Below are 19002 nucleotides of genomic sequence, written 5' to 3' on the forward strand. Positions count from 1 at the left end.
GTCAGGTAAACGAATGCCCAAACTTATCAAAAAACATGACTTATCAGAAACAAAGTCATGTTTTTTTAAAAACATGACTTTGTTTCTGTTTCGTGAATCGTGGTATGTATTTCGATGCACAGTGGCACCTATAATTAAAATGCAATAAATAATGTTTTCATTTTCACGGTTTTACTCCGTCAATCTGTCAGATTTTTCAGCTTACTACTACCTGCCTAATTTCAAATACCCGCTAGAGGGGGAAATAATGTAATTTTAGAGTCTTTGTGGAAAGAACAGAGTCGGGGAAGTATGGGGCTCAATGCATTCCACGACTCATCGCTTTCCGAACAGACTGTAGCATAGGTTTACCTGTTTCTTGAGGTCAGTGAGGTCCCCAGAAAGGTCCAGTTCCACGTCGTCCCTGCCCACGACGCACAGCGCCAGCTTCTTCACTATCACCTTCCGGGGATCCGTGGCGTCTGTGGAGAACACACGTATTCTCAGGTTCTAAAATCCGACTCAAGAGCAAGCGATTCAACGGAGCCAACCCATGTTAGCGGCTAAAAAGTGTTTAGTTTCATTTTAGGAAAATTTTATGTACAGTGGGCCAAGAAAGTTGTCTACCAGTTTTGACAAAAGTTTCTGCGAGATCTACGATCGCTAAGGTTGACTTTTCTAACGGAGTTTAAAGTAAATCGACCTTGTCTCATGACGTTCAAACGAACCTCAACCGTAGGGTGGTAGACCACTTTCTTGGCCCACTGTACGTTAGTTTTAGGGTATTATACGGTCCGTGTTGTCTGAATCAAGTTTAATAAATAAATAGACAAATTAAAAATTTCCTTAAAAGAAATACATAACCTTTAAACGTGACAATCCAAAAACAGTTTTCTTCACAAATAACAAGACCCAATACAAATGCTTCACGTGTAGGGAAAAAAACAAATACCTAATTGTTATAAGGACAAAGTATGTAGATAAGTATACAATGTCCTTTACATCAGCGGTCGGCTACCTTTTAGCAGCCAAGGGCCATAAAGTAGTTAACGAAGTTGACGCGGGCCGCACTTTATTACGAGGGTAATTTGAGAAGTAACTTGTTTCGCCTACGTATAGATGGCGTTGGCGTCAACTCTGTATGTATTGATTTAGTTTAGTAGTTAAACATATTTAATATGTGGCGTCATGTCATTTTTGGCAGGAATTTGACATTTGACAGTAGTTCAAACAAAACTGGTCTTAGTTACGCGGGAAAATGGAGAAAATTGGAATTCGTGGAGTTTTTCAGTTCTTTTTTTGGAAGGCAAAACTGTGAAACAAATCCATAAAAGGATTTTACCTACGTTGGGTAGTTCGTGTCCTTCCTAGGGAACGATTTGACTTTGCGTAAATGAGTTTAAGCGAGGCAGGACATGCATTAAAGATGCACCTCGCCCTGGAGTCCCGAAAATAGCTTTTACCCGAAATCATCGATAAAATCCATGATTTAGTTTTCGCCGACCGAAGATTGAAAATACGCGAATTAGCTGAAGCCACAAACATCTCTTCTGAGCGGGTGCATTTTATTTTACACGACGATTTGCACAAGAAAAAGCTTTGTGTAAGGTAAGTGCCGCGATTACTGACTCCAGAACAAATGCGTATTCGCATGTGAACATCTGATGAAGATTTGCAGGTGTTTAAAAAAAATCCAACAGATTTTATTCGCCGTTTTGTTACTATGGATGGAACCTGGATCCATCACTACATCCCGGAGACGAAACATCAGTCGAAACAATAGGCTGGTCATGGTGAGCCAACTCCAAAGAAAGCGATATGCATTCCGTCTGCTGGAAAGGTGATGGCGTCTGTGTTTTGGGACGCAAAGGGATACTTTTAATTGCCTACCTGGCCAAGGGAAAAACTATAACTGGAGCATACTACGCATCACTTTTGGATCAGTTACAGGCGGCAATAGCTGAAAAACGTCCAGGTTTGGCAAAAAATAATGTGATTTTTCACCATGACTACGCTCCGGTGCATTCAAGTCGTGTCGCTGCACAAAAATTGTCGGAGTTACGATTGGAACTTCTTCCACACCCTACTTATTAACCAGATTTGGCTTCGTCGGACTATCACCTCTTCCCGAAACTGAAAACATTTCTCTTAGGGCGAAATTTTAAGTCCGATGAGGAGGTTATATGGGAGGTCAATGCGTATTTCGAGGCCCTTGAAGAAACGCACTTCCGTGAAGGCATAGAGAAGTTGCAGACTCGTTGGGACAAGTGCGTAGAACTTCGGAGGGATTACGTAGAGAAATAAAATAAATACATTTGCAATATTATTATTTATTCATATGAAACCAAGTTACTTCTCAAACAACCCTAATATTTATGACTTATCAGATATTGTCGTTTGTCAATATTATATACAAAAAATAGCCAGGGAGGCTCGCGGGCCGCAAGTGAGATGTTCGCAGGCCGCATGTGGCCCGCGGGCCGCTTGTTGCCAACCGCTGCTTTACATGATGCATTTACTTTAGCAGGAAAACCATGAACGAACGAAACACGTGTATATAGGTAGGTATCTTTTTGTGAGAAAAGGTAAGGTACTACTTTAGTGCGGTAGGTGCTGACGTTGTGAATTTGTATTGGACCATTTTTAATTATGGCATTTATCTTTGAACTAAGGCACTAGTACCGTTTACTTGAAAAATTAGACCAAAAAAATAAGCTAAATTACATCCATCTCAATTCATTTGTTTTTGCATGCAGACACACACACACATCATCAACGTGTCAATCATAATCAACTCTCGCGTGTATATTAGTAGGACATAGATCTACGCGTCTTCTGCAAATCCAAGTTACACATATACGTAATAACAGATTTCGAGAATTATTATATTGTTGTAAAATACGTAGAATGAAAATAAATAAATACGTTTCCTTTAGACAAAGTATATCTTTAAGCACTGTTTTTATTAAAGTCATCCTTCATACACTGGAACAAAGTTCATAATACATTGGCTATCAAAAGTAGCAGGATATTCCGATAAACTGACTGATAACTGAGATAAAACCATCATATTTGACATTCTCTAGTGCCTATCATGTTATGGTGCTGGGAAATCAGTTATGGAGATAAGGAAATTTATTAAACTATTGCTAATTTTATGTCACTAATCGAACTATGGATATTAATAATCTGAAGTGGATGTTACTGAGTGCATGGGGATATGATACAATATATTTAGTATGGAATGCTTTCCATTGCCAGTATATAAAAATATTTTAAAATATTTAGGGGCAATCTTAAACAAGTAAAGCTTGCACTATATATGGGTAAGATAAATACATACTTATACATTGATAACATCAATAGATCAGGAACATATATTAGTGATAAACATACAACACAAAAAAATCTTACCAGGATTACAGGGACCTCCTGACAGGGTCACTACCAACTAATAGCTTAAAACAGGGGTCTCCAAACTTTTTTATCGGGGGGGGGGGGTGTGTACCGGGCTGAACATCTGGAGCCTGGCTCCCGCGGGCCAGATTAGAACGCTTCGCGGGCCGGATTTGGCCCGCAGGCTGGGGTTTGGAGAGCCCTGGCTTAGAATTACTAAATTGACAAACGACAATGTCTGATAAAGTCATAAATGTTAACTAAGTATGGCCTGCGTCAACTTTGTTAACTACTATGTGGCTCTTGGCTGCTAAAAGGTTGCCGACCGCTGGCCTAGAAGACTGTTTAAATATAGTTTTACATAAAGCTATATTATAGCTATAGTGAGATCACATACCAACAATAACAGTTCCGATCTGCGCCTGCCCCAAAAGAGCCTCCTTATATTTCCGCAAGGACTCATCCTCCTGGTCCGCCGCCAGGATCTCCTCAATGGTTTTCTCCGGGGGAGGCTTGTAGGTGGACTTGATTTCCTCCTCCTCACCCTCCGGTGTGTGTGCTACTTCGGGTTCACCGGACATTGTTCTAAAACAAATTTAAAAAAAAAATTCGTTGTGTTTCTGTTTTAGCCATTTTATGTTTTAGATTATGAGCTAGTTCCTTAAAATGATTGATAATTTTGTTAAGTGGGTGAATCATTTTATTTTATTTTATTTTATTCGGGATGCTTACTGCCTAATATACATAGGTTGATAGACTTATATATATAATGCTAATTAACAAAAATATAAAGGTCTCGAAATAGCCAAATATTACACTGTATACGTAAATAGAATACACGTTAGAAATTACGAACACAAACTTAAGTCGGGTATCGTTAACTATCTATTGACAATAATATTTTTAACATTATTAATCTTACTATGAAACAAATACACATCGGGCATATCATTCAATTCATTAAATAGCCTAGTTGTTCGGGGGAAGAAACATTTTTTACGAATGTTATTGCGAGAAAGAGGGATGCGAATCAGGGGCCTTCTGCGCAATTGCGAGGCAGGTAAATAGAATTGTACTTTACTCACAAGATCCGGGGAATCAACTATACCTTGGGCTATTTTCATTAATAGACTTACATCATTTGCCGATCGTCTTTTAAATAGAGGGGCAAGGTGGAGTTTTTGGCATGACATAGAATAGTTGCTCACAGGCAGCTTAAATTTAAAAGTGAGGAATCTAACAAACTTCTTCTGTATTTTTTCTATATTATCCGCATAGGTACATCTTATAGAACGGGTTCCATATTTGAGAAGCATATTCAAGTTTTCATTTTTTTAAAGTCACTAGCAGAACGAATCAGAAAGCCAAGAGCTTTATAAGCTTTGTCAGTAATACTTTCTACATGCTCATTAAAAGTAAGTTTATCATCATATATGACACCTAGATCGCGACAGGACTTTTTAGTTATAAGGTTTTGTGATATAAATCTGTATACACTTTTATAAACATTTCTTTTCCTAGTAAAACTCATACTAAAGCATTTTGATACATTTAAATCTAAATTGCTGTTTTTACAATACAAGTCCAATCTATCCAAATCCTCTTGCAATAATTTGGCATCAGATTCACTATTAACTATTTTGAAGATTTTCATATCGTCCGCATAAAGCAGAAACTCACTATTGATAAAAATTGAACCAATATGTTATTCTTGTCACTCGTTGCCATGGTTACATTCCCCTGGGTCACTCTTTATCCCACAGCATTGATATATAATAAATAAATAAATAAATAAATATTGGGGGACATCTTACACAGATCAACCTAGCCCCAAACTAAGCAAAGCTTGTACTATGGGTGCTAGGCGACGATATACATACTTATATAGATAAATACATACTTATATACATAGAAAACATCCATGACTCCGGAACAAATATTAGTGTTCATCACACAAATAAATGCCCTTACCGGGATTCGAACCCAGGACCATCAGCTTAGCAGGCAGGGTCACTACCCACTAGGCCAGACCGGTCGTCAATAATAAAAGTCAATAATGAAAGTTGCTTTAAATAATGTACATATGGCCCTATCCTTTTTGACCCACATTTTTGAGCCTTTGGGAGACGACAGGTTAAAACCTGATTTTTAGGCATTGAAATTCTCCAAACACGCTTATAAACCCTTTCCATAGGGGATTATCTACCAAGTGTGTCAGAAGTAGGTGGTGGACACTCTCTCTCTCTCTCTCTCTTTAGCCCTTTTCTACCCTTCGGGTGTAGGCCTCCTTCATTTTTCGCCATTCGTCATGGTTCTGTGCAACCTAGAGCCATCTCATCCCTGCAGTCCTTTTGATGTCGTCCTTTTGAGGTGGTGGACAATGTCTTCTAACTATGCTATGTCTCTTGGCTGACCGGACAGAATAACAACAAGAAATAGTTAATCCACCCATGTTACATATTATCCGTTATGTCCATTATAATTTAATACTATGCATAGGATCCATGTTAAGTTGTTGGGCCACATGAGTTTCTCACATTACATTTGACAGGGCTAATAAATACTTTCTGATTGATACTCCCCTCTCAAACATTAACCTATTTGATAAAATAAGACCACTAAATAGTATCTTGTAGGTTAGATCTTATTAGGTATGATTATTAATTTGCAATGTATTTCAGTCAGTAATATCAGAACCAATTAGGTATAATGTATTAATATACATTTTTTTAAAATCTTAATTTAAATAATTACAAAATAGGTATGTTTATGTTTGAGCATTTATAAATTAAGGCAACCTAATATACAGGCCTAATAGGGAAGTATATTACAAGTGCCTTTATCTTAGTTGTTAGCAAACAGGATAAAAATACTAAAAAAATATTTTTTACTTAACCTACATTTTATAAAATGCATAGAACACAAGTACACAAGTTACAGTGCAACAAAAAAGGGAATGTGTTATATTCTAATCTAACAGAATCGTTTCTCATAAATTATTAACATTCATTTACCTACTTATTTTAAATTGGGTGCATTAAACATGAGATACAGAAAACATGTAAAAACTTTTCTTGAATAAGAAAGTATTTTCTAGAATATATTAAACAAGTCTAAATAAAATACGATTTATTACCACACGTAAGCGTGGTGTCAGTTTTTGGAGCCGCCCAGGCCCATGGAGATTCATAAAAAAAAACTCGAAATCAACCATGAATTAAAGCGATGACTGGAACCGTTATTTATATCCATGAAAGTGCATTGACAATGACGCACGGTTCAGTAGCTTGTACAATAACAGATATAAGCGGCTTCGGCACCGTCATTAAGTACATCCCAAGCTTATCAGACTCGGAGAATGAACGGGTTAAATAAACTATTAACTTCTTACTTACTTTTCTAGTAGCTCTCGGCGACACTAAGAAAACTAGACGATTTTTAAGCAACAACTAATTATATTTCAATGAAATCACTAAATAATCGCACAAAACTATAAATGCAATTTACAGATTTGTAAAATCTATAGATCAAAAATGACGGACGAAATGCTTCCGGCCACAGAGTGATAAAAAATTGATTAATTTGGAGGAGTGTATCCTCGTTTCCGCTTTTGTTGCTTTTTAGTTGTCTATGGCTTATCATTATCCTAATCACTTCGTTATTCGTGATCGTATTTTGAAATTTTGCCTGAATAAAGTGATTATAAAAGAAATATAGCTGGTCAACCAAATCTTGTCAGAAAAAAAAGACGCGAAATTCAAATTTTCTATGGGACGATATCCCTTCGCGCCTACATTTTTCAAATTTCCCGCCTTTTTCTACTATCAAGATCTGGTTGACCAAGTATATATGCAGCATGCGGGATGCAGCAAGAATGCTTGATCCCGATGACAAGATTACCCAGGTTATGTAATCAGTTTGGCTTGTGGGTGGGTAGGGGTACAAACCATGATGTGAGTTCACGAGTAGCTTAAAGCCCCCTCCACACTCGTACGCGAATCGCGGCGCGAAGCCGCGAACGCGAGTGTCGATCTTCGCAGACAGTGCGACCGCGATTCACGCACATAGTCTGGATGGGGCTTTAGCTTTGTAACTTTGTAATAAGTTCGCGGTGCGGTGCGGTAGTGTGTTACTGCTTAACTTCCAACAAGCATTAAACAACTGTACCGATATTCGGAACCTAAAGTAATATATTGAGAGTGGCAACACTGTAGTAAGTCGTATTGTCCTTTTCTAGCATATACGTCCATCTCTCTCCCACACCCCCACCACTTCAGGCAGTTGCTTTTGACACTTTTGGCAGTTATAAACAAAAGCAAAATTCTAACTCATTGGCTTGCTGTTTTTCCATCTGGAAGGTCGTGAAGCTAAACTGCTGGTGAGTTTTTGAATTTGTACCCCAGTTTAGCTGACTATATTGAAAAACAGTTTCTAACGGCTTTTGCCGTTCGAAATATGTAAATATTTAAATTTAGTTGTCCGTTAAACTATCTAGCAAATAAAAATGATCCGGAATAGTGATGTGCAAGTGTTTTCAAAGGCTGCCTGCGCGCACCGTGGCTATGCCAATGAAAATACTAAAACACATGGTAGAAAACACATCGAGCTGGTAAAGCGTGCACGTGTCACCATTATAATTTAATTTTATTAAGTCTCTTCCGAGTCTTGTTAGTTTAAATCTTTGTGTGTGTATAATAACGGTTGAAATTATATAATACTTAAATGGTGATGTGTGGAGGTATACCCTTCAAGTGATTTGTGTTTTCGAATACGAAAGGATCGGATAGTTAATACGTGTTACGTAGAACCTACGTATTAAGGTAGAAGCTTATAGGCGTGTAGGTTTTTTATCTGTCCAAGTATCTATCAGCAATTTATCTTTTTATCCCGTTCCGGGTTAATATAATATTGCAAAATTAAATTTTTGGTAATAAACTTGCTGATAAATAACGTGTACCCAATTAGGAGTCGACGAAGTCCCGCTTCGCGGGGCTTTTATTTCCGCTCTAAGGGACACAAGGTAACGAACAAACCTACATCGCAAACATTGCATTTATTTTTGTGGAAAGTGAGTACTTCGGCAGTACATAAACTTAAATCTGACTAGACATAGAGAGAGATTAGCATGGCTCTGCGCAAGAATGACATGCGAATTCGTGAAGTATTTCACTCTGTATCTACCAACTTATATCTCTCCAACTAGTTAGTTCTTTGATTTTATGTAGGTAGGTACCTACTTAAATATATAACTTAGCAGGTACTTACAGCTTAAAAGGTTCAGGAAAAGAACTCTTGCATGTAGGTGCTACATGTGCTTGTGTTATTTTGAATTTGAATAACTTGATTATTAATTCTATACGTAACTACATACAAGAGGGTCAATTCTTAAGCCTACCTACCTACCTACATAAATAGTACACTTGTAAACGTTTCAAATAAAATCGGAAGCCTGTGACATGGAAGGGCATTACCGATACGGGAATCTTTAGATTGATTCATTGACGAAGACGCATGGTTTGGTTCATATTGTCAAATTATATTAGTTAACTGTAGAGTTAAAGTTTAGTTTTGGCAAATCTGCGCGTCACCGTGAATGACACTTTCTAAAAGTGCCTGTTAAAGGCTGCGTAAAGCCTTTCACCTTGTCGTGCAAGGAACCCGCAACTTAGGGAATATTACCTACCCATAAACTCAGGGTATTTGATTTGAATGATACTTATTCTTAAACTTACGTCTGTTATGGTTCCACCTGCTAAGGTGCGCCTAAGAGAATATTTTATTCGTTCACAAACTAACATCAAGTTATTTGTGATGAAACCAATATATTATGTACCTATCTAAGCCTGCGCAAGGCTGCCATGTTTCCACCTGCGTAAGGTGTGCCAAAGAATCTTTGATTCGTTCACAAACTGACGTCAAGTTATTGATGATGATATTATAACCTATGTAAGCCTGCGCAAGGCATGTCAGACATACTCATAGAAATATAAATGATATGGTCATAACACAGGCGTGCGAGTAGACCACAATCACAAAAATATTACAAGGATGAAGTTGTAAATACCTCTTTTTAGAGAAAGTAAAAAGGGTTTAAAATAATGTTTTGGGTAAAAATCAGTCGAAATAGGCAAGGCTTCGTTATTAGAGTTTTCATTTTTGTTTACCAATCTATTTCAAGGGTCCCGAACACCCTATTGGCTAAACCCAAAATTGGGCTAATTAACTGTGGTAAAAGTGAAAACTGTTTTCCATTTACATAACATTTCTAAAATTATAATAGGTAAAATAAAAACCTAAGACTCCAGGCCTATCTCGACTCATTTTTATTTTAAAGATGAAAAAATCTTTGCACCCTAATATAAAATTGTGGTCTGGAGACGCTAAGCCTCATAACTTGGGCGGCATAGATAATACTAAGAGATTTATAGTTACCTAATTTCGACTATAAGCCCAGGCAGAATATTGATAATTAGAATAAGGAGTGGTCAATCCCCCAAGGTCCAGATAATCTGTGGACTCTAATTAAATCAGGCTCAGTAAGCTCACGACACGACAGAGCTTACGATTTCATTCTGAAATAAGCTATGTTTACAATATATATTACCCATGGTGTGAAACAAACAGCCTGCTCAAGGTGTACAAAGGGTCCGTTTAACGGCCCTATAAATATCTAAAAACCTTTGAAGTCTAGGCCTGCTATGGCAGACTAGAAATAAATAGATATGATCCCAATGTAAGAGCAGCTCACAGTTGTATAAATTATATTTGGCTGGAGAGCACTAGTCTTTCAGTTAACATGTTTACGAGTACCTACCTATGTACACGACATGACCAAGGTTACCTACCTTTTTACATAATTATTATATCCCTGACTGCCATGGTATAGGAAAATTATCATGTGCTGGCGGTGCTGCACAAGCATGTTTGAAATAAAATATACAAAACTGGCCTAACGGGCGTTTATGAATTATGTGTTTTACACCCTTGTGTCTGTATTGTGACCCTGGAAGTTTTAAACCACCTGTATCGTAAGTGCTCCTATGCACGGATTAAGTTTATAATAAACTACCCATGCCCTAACCTCAAGGGCAAGTGCTTCTATGCACGGACCAGATACTGTTATCACTTATTTCACTTATCATGACTGTCATAGTTTGATACTACACGTTTAATAAATTTAAGACCCTGGAATGTACCCACTACAAAAGGTTTTTAAAAAACAGTGACTGAATGGTTTGCACGAACGGTTCTAGCACAACTTCTGGGCGGTCACGTCTAGGGCATGACCCTCTAGTTTTCAATTAGAATTATAGCATTGTGATACTGTTCGCTTTGCACAATAAAATAAGGAAACAGGAGCACGCCTTGCGAAAAGGCGAAGCTATTTTGAAACGCAAATCTTTCAAAAATAGATTGAAATATATAAATAATTATGTTTTTGCTGTGGAACATGTAATTGTACACCCAAACAAATGCAATCATTTATTATATGTTAGCAAAACTCTGCCAAAGTGTTAGTCTGTCTCTACAGTGTAACCTGAAGGCATCAATGCACATGAATCTCTTGAAACATGGTGGATTAACTAATTTACACCCCGTCTGTGTCTTGCTCCTACCAAATCCACGAGTTGAGGACCTCAACCTATCTAGGCACCCTTCTTGCTCGAGACCTGTAAAATAATCTCATCATGCAGTCAAGTGTCGGAAAACCAGGTCCACACTCTTAGCGCTACCGTGAACCTATCTAAGAAGTCTGTATACTGCCTTCCAGGAGGCGGGATGTTAATAGACTAGCCTATATAGTAGGCCAGAGATATAGTATACAAAAGCACACTGGCCCAAATCCACTAATATTATATGCATTTCAGAATATAAAATAATTGACAATTCTGCGTATATTTGATATCAAAAAGTTACAATTACCTACCCTTAGGTCATAAGGAGGATAAATATACATAAATATCAAATAGATTCGACAAAGTGTTGACTCTAGCATTGGATGAAATAGGTTCCTCTTAAACGGCCGCTGCGCTGTTGGCTTTGGGCCCACGGGTGCCCGGCAAATGGTCGGGGACCCCATGGTTCCCGCACAGTTATTGCAAATAATGTAAAATCACAAAATAAACACACAAATTTGCATTTTGGTTAAAAACACATATGCGATGAGCTAAGGTTTCGAATTAAGTACCTTGTTCTTAATCTGGAAAGAGGAAACTGAATATTCAGGATTAAGCTATGTCTATGAATGGTTTACATAAATTAAGCCCCTTTAGCGTTCAGAAACAATCAAGCTTATGTCTACTAGTATTAGGCACCAGATAAGGTAAACTACTCATACTGCATATGTATAAAATTAATGAGTACAATTAAGGTCACTTGATGATAGCTAAACATGAATATAAGCAGAATGAGCTGCACCTATACAAATATCATTGATAAAGCTCTGTGGCAATTCTACATTAACCATTTGAACGCCAAGAGCACCAAAAAGCGTCGTAACTAGTGCCCACATGAGTATTATGATATGGCTTAAGCTCTCAAAGTAACCTTCACAATTTTAAGTAAGGTTTGTTTAGGTACATTAGCTCGCGTTCGCGTTAGTAAAGCGTACAAACGATTAAATGCATTTTATAGCTATAACCAAGTATATAGCTCAGGCGGACCCCGGGTCCTCGCGCCCCGCGCGGGGGCACAGCTGGGATTGACGCCAGGATGATGATGAACCAAGTATATAGCTCACCCTGGCTCACAGTCATTAAAAGAATTCAGTAAAATCATTAAAAGTATTCCCTATGACATTTTATTAAGTACCTACCCAATATACCTTGTGGGTAGTGATAGTGATATAACGAATATTTAAATTGTTCGTCTACTTAATCCTGAGGGATTCTGGAAATAAGAAAGGTCTTGTCCTTGTTATATCCTGCAACTGCTTACCTTACTAGATAATTATTATCAAATTTGTCAATAATTGGGAGTTATAAATAAAAACTACTCGAGTACTTTATGATTTTTATCTTTTCATATTTGAATTACATTACTCCATATCACAGATGTTGTATGCTCCCTGAAGAGTAGACTGACTTATCTCATCTCCTTTTACATAGTTTCACATACATATAATTAAGTACTATAGCATCCTTGTGGTGACTCACTTATTTTCGTTGAAAATTTATAAGTACCTACATTAAGTACATATATAAAATGTAAAGTTAGTATCATAATATAATGGTATATAAAATTGTATGCTTTACTAAATACCTACCTCTCTCCTCACAGGTGTTAAAATAAAGGGTGTACTACATAATTAATTAAACACTCATAATATAATAATATTACATATACATAATATGTAAGTACATGTATAATCACATTGGCTTGGCGTCTTCCCACCACCAGGCGATAACAAACACGTCTCAATATATTACTTTAGGTTCCGAATATCGGTACAGTTGTTTAATGACAGCGTTTTACACAAAAATAAAACGCTAATTAAATAACTTACCATATTCGGAACCTAAAGTTTTAATCCTGCCTGGTGTAAATATGTATAATTTTGAGACAATGAGTTAGAATTTTGCTTTTGTTTATAACTGCCAAAAGTGTCAAAAGCAACTGCCTGAAGTGGTGGGGGTGTGGGAGAGAGATGGACGTATATGCTAGAAAAGGACAATACGACTTACTACAGTGTTGCCACTCTCAATATATTACTTTAGGTTCCGAATATGGTAAGTTATTTAATTAGCGTTTTATTTTTGTGTAAAACGCTGTCATTATTTACTGAACACAACGCAATGGAAAATCATAGACCATTCATAGACAATAGCAGTTGGCAAAATAACTAGACTGTCATTGTTGTCACTTCTCAATGTCGAAAATGTCAGCTGGATGTACAATGTTTTGGTATTTTTTCTTTAATAAAATATGTGAAAGTTGACCAATTTCTAACTAGAGACAATGATTTTGAAGTAGCAAAACTATAGCATAAAACATAGAAATGATTGTAAGTACCTTTAAGTATGAAAAATATAAATACCTATATTATCTTTAAGAAGTGATTTATATTATATTTTAGACTTTTGAATTTCAGATTTCAAGACTCTTGCTCCTACGACCATTCTGTAGGGACAATTTTAGACCAAGTATTAAATACTGTACAATAAAAACTGAAGCGGAGATATTAAAAGAAAAGGAACTTGAGCGGATAGCAAATGACGTAATAATTACAAATATTTAACCTTTTAAACGTTGGAGCTGTAGGTTACTGTCCCAGCAGCTTTGGCTGGTTTTGTCCGTCCGGATTAGCGAGGAACTACTGTACTACCAAATTGTGGTTGTCGACAAAAATTAAATAAATAATTCAACCTACATACGTCCCACTGCTGGGCACAGGCCTCCTGTCAGCGAGAGGGATTGGGCTTTATTCCGCACGCTAGCCCACTGCGGATTGGGGACTTCACATACACCTTTGAATCTCTTCACAGATGTAGGCAGGTTTCCACACAATGTTTTCCTTCGCCAAAAAGCTAGTGGTAAATATCAAATGATATATCGTACATAAGTTCCGCCCTACTATATAATATTATAATTGCGAATATAACTTTGCCTGTCTGTTACCTCTTCACACTTAACCCTTAAATGCATGACTTTTTCTTTTTGCCTGAAATTAATATATGTATCACATAATTGTTTGCCGATTCTATGAAAAATAGTAAAAAAAATATAACTTCGATTTTCACTGCGAAATCAGTGTTAGAAGTTGAATTGGCTAAATCATATTTATGTAAATATGTAATTTTCAGTCATAGATATATGATTTTTTTTTACTACCATTAGAAAGGTACACTATTTGTGATATACCTATGATAAAGTTTGTAAATATAAAATAATTACAAACCCCGAAAAATCTGCCCAAAATCACATACTAAAAATCATCAACTTCCAGGTTTTTCTAAGTTTTCCGACATTTCGTCTATAAACAAATGTAATTTTTATAAATTAAAATACTCTGTAAATTTATGTAATAATTCGGAAAGTTTATTAGTTTTACTATTGAAATAATATACAGGAACAAATAGAATTTGTTTAACCATTAATTTGTGAGCTGTCTAATGCTTTGTAGACATTTGGCAACACTATGCATTTAAGGGTTAAATTTGGGATGAAGATAGTTTGTGGACGGGAGACGGACATAGGCTAGTGTTGATATTAATATACTAAATGGTTCTCCCTATGTCATATGTTTTAGGCATCAATAGATGAACCTCCAACCGCATGCTGCCAATCTGGATGCTCCAACTGTGTCTTCATAGTGTGGGCGGAGACCTTGAGTAAGAAGATGAATAATGCCGGCCCGGAGATAGCAGAGAAGATCTTGAAGTCTGTTGAAGACCCGTCTCTGAAAGCCTACTTGGAAATGGAGCTAAGGCTGCGAGGAGTTAAGAAATAGCTTCATTTAGTTAGTAGAACTTATACTATCAAATAGATAGTAACAGTCAAAGTGGCCATATTGTAACACACCTATGTTACCATAGAAGTAACAATGTGTTCTGATATATTTGGCCACTTTACCGTTATTATCTATTTGATGCTACCTGTACAGTATGCACATAATGTTGAGCTAGTCATCTTAGTCTAAACCCAAAGTCACTACAAAGTCATTTATATTAGACCTGTATGTTGTATGTCAATTTTGATTTACTCCATTTGTTTGTACTTTGTACATTTTAAAACCATAGAAATCAAGAGATTACTTGTAAAAAGTTGTTACTTGTTAGTATTAAATTAATTTTGGAGGGTATATTTAATGTAATAGCAGTAGCTAATCTTTTAGCAAATATTAATACCTATAGGTATTTATTCTAAGAAATAAAATTAATGTTACCATTAGTTGTTAAGCTAAAATCCTCTTGTATAATACACACATACCAAATACATTATTTATTTTGCAAAATTAATTGTGTTTAGGTGCATCAAATGCGATTTAAAACCCAAATATTTTCAGACTTGTCCAATTGTCAATAACAGGTAAGGACACAGAAAATGCGTACAAAGAAGATTGTAAAAGTATAGCACCACCTACATACAGTGGCGGATTTGCCCTAAGGCCCAGTAGGTCGGGGCCTAGGGTGGCAAGACATTAGGGACGGCAGTGTATGTGATGGGTGCTGAGAAAGGGGCGGCTATTAGTTATTACAGGTTCTAGAGCGGCAATGCCGGCAATGACTGCAAATCCGCCACTGACTACATATAGTTGAGGCAGGATTCGATAACTTCTTTACTATTCTCTGGTATAGGGAATTAATTCGAGCTATCACCACCTACATACAGTGGCGGACTTGCCCTAAAGCCCAGTAGGTCGGGGCCTAGGGCGGCAAGACATTAGGGACGGCAGTCTATGTGATGGGTGCTGAGCTGCTGAGCAAGGGGTGGCTAGTAGTTATTACAGGGCCTAGGGCGGCAAAGACTGCAAATCCGCCACTGACTACATATAGTTGAGGCACGCACGATACGATAACTTCTTTACTATTCTCAGGTATAGGGAATTAATACTCGGGTCTCTAAATACCAATTGTCTACGCCTATAAAACTAGAGGTCGTAAAATCTCTGCCAGCAGGCGGAGTAAATATTTGCATAGGTAGTACTTATTTATTTGTTTAAATACACAGTTATACTTTTACTACATACCTACATATTAGCCAGCATTTTCGCGCTACGTAAAACTAAATAAGAATAATTACATTACAGTTAGAAGTTGTAACTGTGAATGTTAATTGAATGTGCAATTACTTTTTACATTTGATTGTAATGTAATTAGTAATAGCAATTACATTTTTTTATTGTAATTGTTAATTTGTAATTCAATTTCTTGCCCAACCCAACACTGCTACTAAGAAAGCAATTTTGCTGTCAAAACAACAAACTACGAGGGGCGTTCAAAATATTCTCGGTATTGATATCTTACAACCTCTTCTAAAATTTCTTTCGTTACTGGCCGCTAAGGTTTATTCATTGACATTAAAAAAAAGTATAATTCGAAGCGAGATGTTCTTTTGTTTTTCTGCAATTGCTGAACAAACATGAACATCATGTGGGAATTGACAATGTTAACTAAATTAGAACATCGATGCGTGATAAAATTCTTGACAAAACAGGGTAAAAATCAAAAAACCATAAAAGAGGAAATGGATCGTGTTTACCGTGAGTCTGCTCCTTCTTTATCTACCATTCAAAAGTGGTCAAGCGAGTTTAAACGTGGAAGGGAGAGTGTTGAAGACGACCCTAGACCTGGCCGGCCTGTAGTAGCTACTTCACAAGAAAATATTGATAAAGTGGAAAAACTTATATTGGAAGATGGTCGAGTGAAGGTAAAATCTATAGCACAAGTAACCAATCTCTCTATTGGTACCATACATGATATTATCCATGACCATCTTAATATGTCAAAAGTAAGTGCAAGATGGGTTCCGCGAATGCTGACTCGGCTTCAAAAAGGCATGCGTGTAGCTTGTTGTTCCGATTTTATTGACCTGTGCGGTGAAAATCCTGATGAGGTGCTGCAAAGAATAGTTACTGGAGATGAAACCTGGGTTCATCATTATGACCCAGAGAGTAAACAAGAGTCCATGCAGTGGCACATTAAGGGTTCAGCTCATCCCAAGAAGTTCAAGGTCATCCCTTCAGCTGGCAAGGTCATGGCCACGATATTTTGGGATTGTGAAGGAGTATTACAGATCGATTATAAAGAAAAAGGTGTAAATATCACAGGACAGTACTACGCTAACATTCTACGTCAATTAAAGGATGCAATCAAAGAAAAGAGGCGAGGAAAGTTAACCAAAGGTGTTATGCTTCTGCATGACAACGCCCCCGTCCATACTGCTCATATTGCCAAGGCAGCTATTGTTGAATGTGGGTTTGAAACTGTTACTCACCCACCGTATAGTCCGGACTTAGCCCCCAGCGACTTCTTTTTGTTCCCCAATCTTAAAAAGGATCTGCGTGGAAATAAATTTTCCGATGATGAAGCATTGAAGGCGGCAGTGGAGGAGCATTTTTACACCAAAGATAAAAAATATTTTTATGCAGGATTAATAAAAATAATTGATCGATCTTTTAAGTGTATGAACATAGGGGGGGAGTATATTGAAAAATAAAAATATCAAACTTTTCGTACTTGTTTGTTTTCATTCTCATACCGAGAATATTTTGAATACCCCTCGTACATATTATTACCTATTTCAAGTTACACGAAATCTCCCCGAATTGTTGTGTCAACCAGATCTTGACAGTAGAAAAAGGCGGCAAATTTGAAAATGTAGGCGCGAAGGGATATCGTCCCATAGAAAATTTGAATTTCGCGCCTTTTTTTACTGACAAGATTTGGTTGACCAGCACTTATTAAACGTATTTTAAAAACTAAATAAAACAAAATTAAAATACTAAAAAAATTAGGTGGTAACAATTGGTTTAGGTATATTACGCGGGAATCATCCATTTCTGGACGAAGGCACGAAGGACGAAGGTATATCCTTAGGGACTGCGATAGGCAGTGAGGCTATTTTGAGCCCCGGCGACCTTTGGAGTAAATAAGTATTACATAATTTGACAAACTTTGGAGGCTAGTAAACCTGGATGGATATCTCATAGGTACTTAGAGATAACCAGGTTTACTCTATTATACCTACTTACTGACATTAAGACCCTGTCCAACGATAATACGAAACGAAACATCCCTACTCATACTATACCTAAATGTGATAGTAACTCACGTAGATACCTAATACCTAGGTAGGTCGATCAAAAAACTTAAGATCGCGTTGAATAATGTAGGTACTTAAATTACCTAGGTAGGTACCAACAGTCATCCCCCCCCAGCCCCCATGCCATGCCATGCCATGTCAGGCTCCCATGAGCCGTGGCAAAATGCCGGGATAACGCGAGGAAGATGATGAGGTACCAACAGTCATCGTCTTCCTTGCGTTATCCCGGCTTTTTACCACGGCTCATGGAAGTCCGCTTGGCAACTAATCTCAAGAATTGGCGTAGGCACTAGTTTTTTACGAAAGTGACTACCAATGCCATCTGCCAAAAAAAATAAATTGATATTATCATTTTTGTAAACTACAAAAATTATAATATCAATTTTTTTTTTCCATTAATGGCCTTTAGTTCCAATAATATTTGAGCAAAATTGGGGATTCGTCCGTCTCATAGATTTGGAGGAAAAAAATAAAATACTTTTGGGGTTTATCGGGTATTGTGGACCCCCAGGGGGTCGGAGGGGGTTTAAATTGTTGTGCATAGTATTATCCTCTTAAAAGGCATCGTTTTGTTATAGTTACAAACCAAAAGCTCAGGGTGCAATTTTTCAAAGGCTATCCTGCTACACCCTTTACGTACTACCAGGCGTGGCTCACTCCGCGATTTCGTCGCTTTGCTACAATTGCTACAGGTAGCTAAAAGTACGAGTACATCCGTTCCACACCAATTTTGGTGGCTACCCATAAACCGCGCGTGGCGCTGTCGCCACCTAGCGGCCATATCTGTGCTGATCGTAAGACTCGTTTTGTTAGAGAGTGAGTCTTCTGTACCTAGTACTATTATTTATTCTGTGGTACTTACTG

At 37.2% G+C, this 19002-nt stretch overlaps 2 protein-coding genes and 1 non-coding gene across 3 annotated transcripts in view; 2 read left to right on the forward strand and 1 right to left on the reverse strand.

Moving 5' to 3' along the window:
* LOC134650977 (rho GDP-dissociation inhibitor 1) overlaps nt 1-6936 on the reverse strand; it is a 34496-nt gene extending 27560 nt beyond the window's left edge. The window contains exons 1-3 of the mRNA XM_063505943.1: nt 6771-6936; nt 3773-3960; nt 352-461 (exon numbers count right to left, since the gene is read on the reverse strand). Of these exons, the coding sequence (XP_063362013.1) occupies nt 352-461; nt 3773-3956 (294 nt within the window). The 5' untranslated portion in view covers nt 3957-3960; nt 6771-6936. The remainder of the gene's footprint in view (nt 1-351; nt 462-3772; nt 3961-6770) is intronic.
* Nucleotides 6937-8447: 1511 nt separating this feature from the next.
* Nucleotides 8448-8551, forward strand: LOC134651275 (U6 spliceosomal RNA). Its single transcript, XR_010097095.1, has one exon. It is a non-coding gene; the product is annotated as a U6 spliceosomal RNA (small nuclear RNA).
* Nucleotides 8552-13251: 4700 nt separating this feature from the next.
* On the forward strand, nt 13252-14849 carry LOC134650665 (oxidoreductase-like domain-containing protein 1). The gene is made up of 3 exons (XM_063505597.1): nt 13252-13378; nt 13466-13591; nt 14624-14849. Exons 1-3 carry the CDS (start codon nt 13373-13375, stop codon nt 14822-14824), a joined length of 333 nt encoding a protein of 110 aa, XP_063361667.1. The 5' UTR covers nt 13252-13372; the 3' UTR covers nt 14825-14849.
* Nucleotides 14850-19002: the final 4153 nt, after the last annotated feature.

Source organism: Cydia amplana, chromosome 9, assembly GCF_948474715.1.
Source record: "Cydia amplana chromosome 9, ilCydAmpl1.1, whole genome shotgun sequence".
Taxonomy (NCBI): Eukaryota; Metazoa; Arthropoda; class Insecta; order Lepidoptera; family Tortricidae; genus Cydia; species Cydia amplana.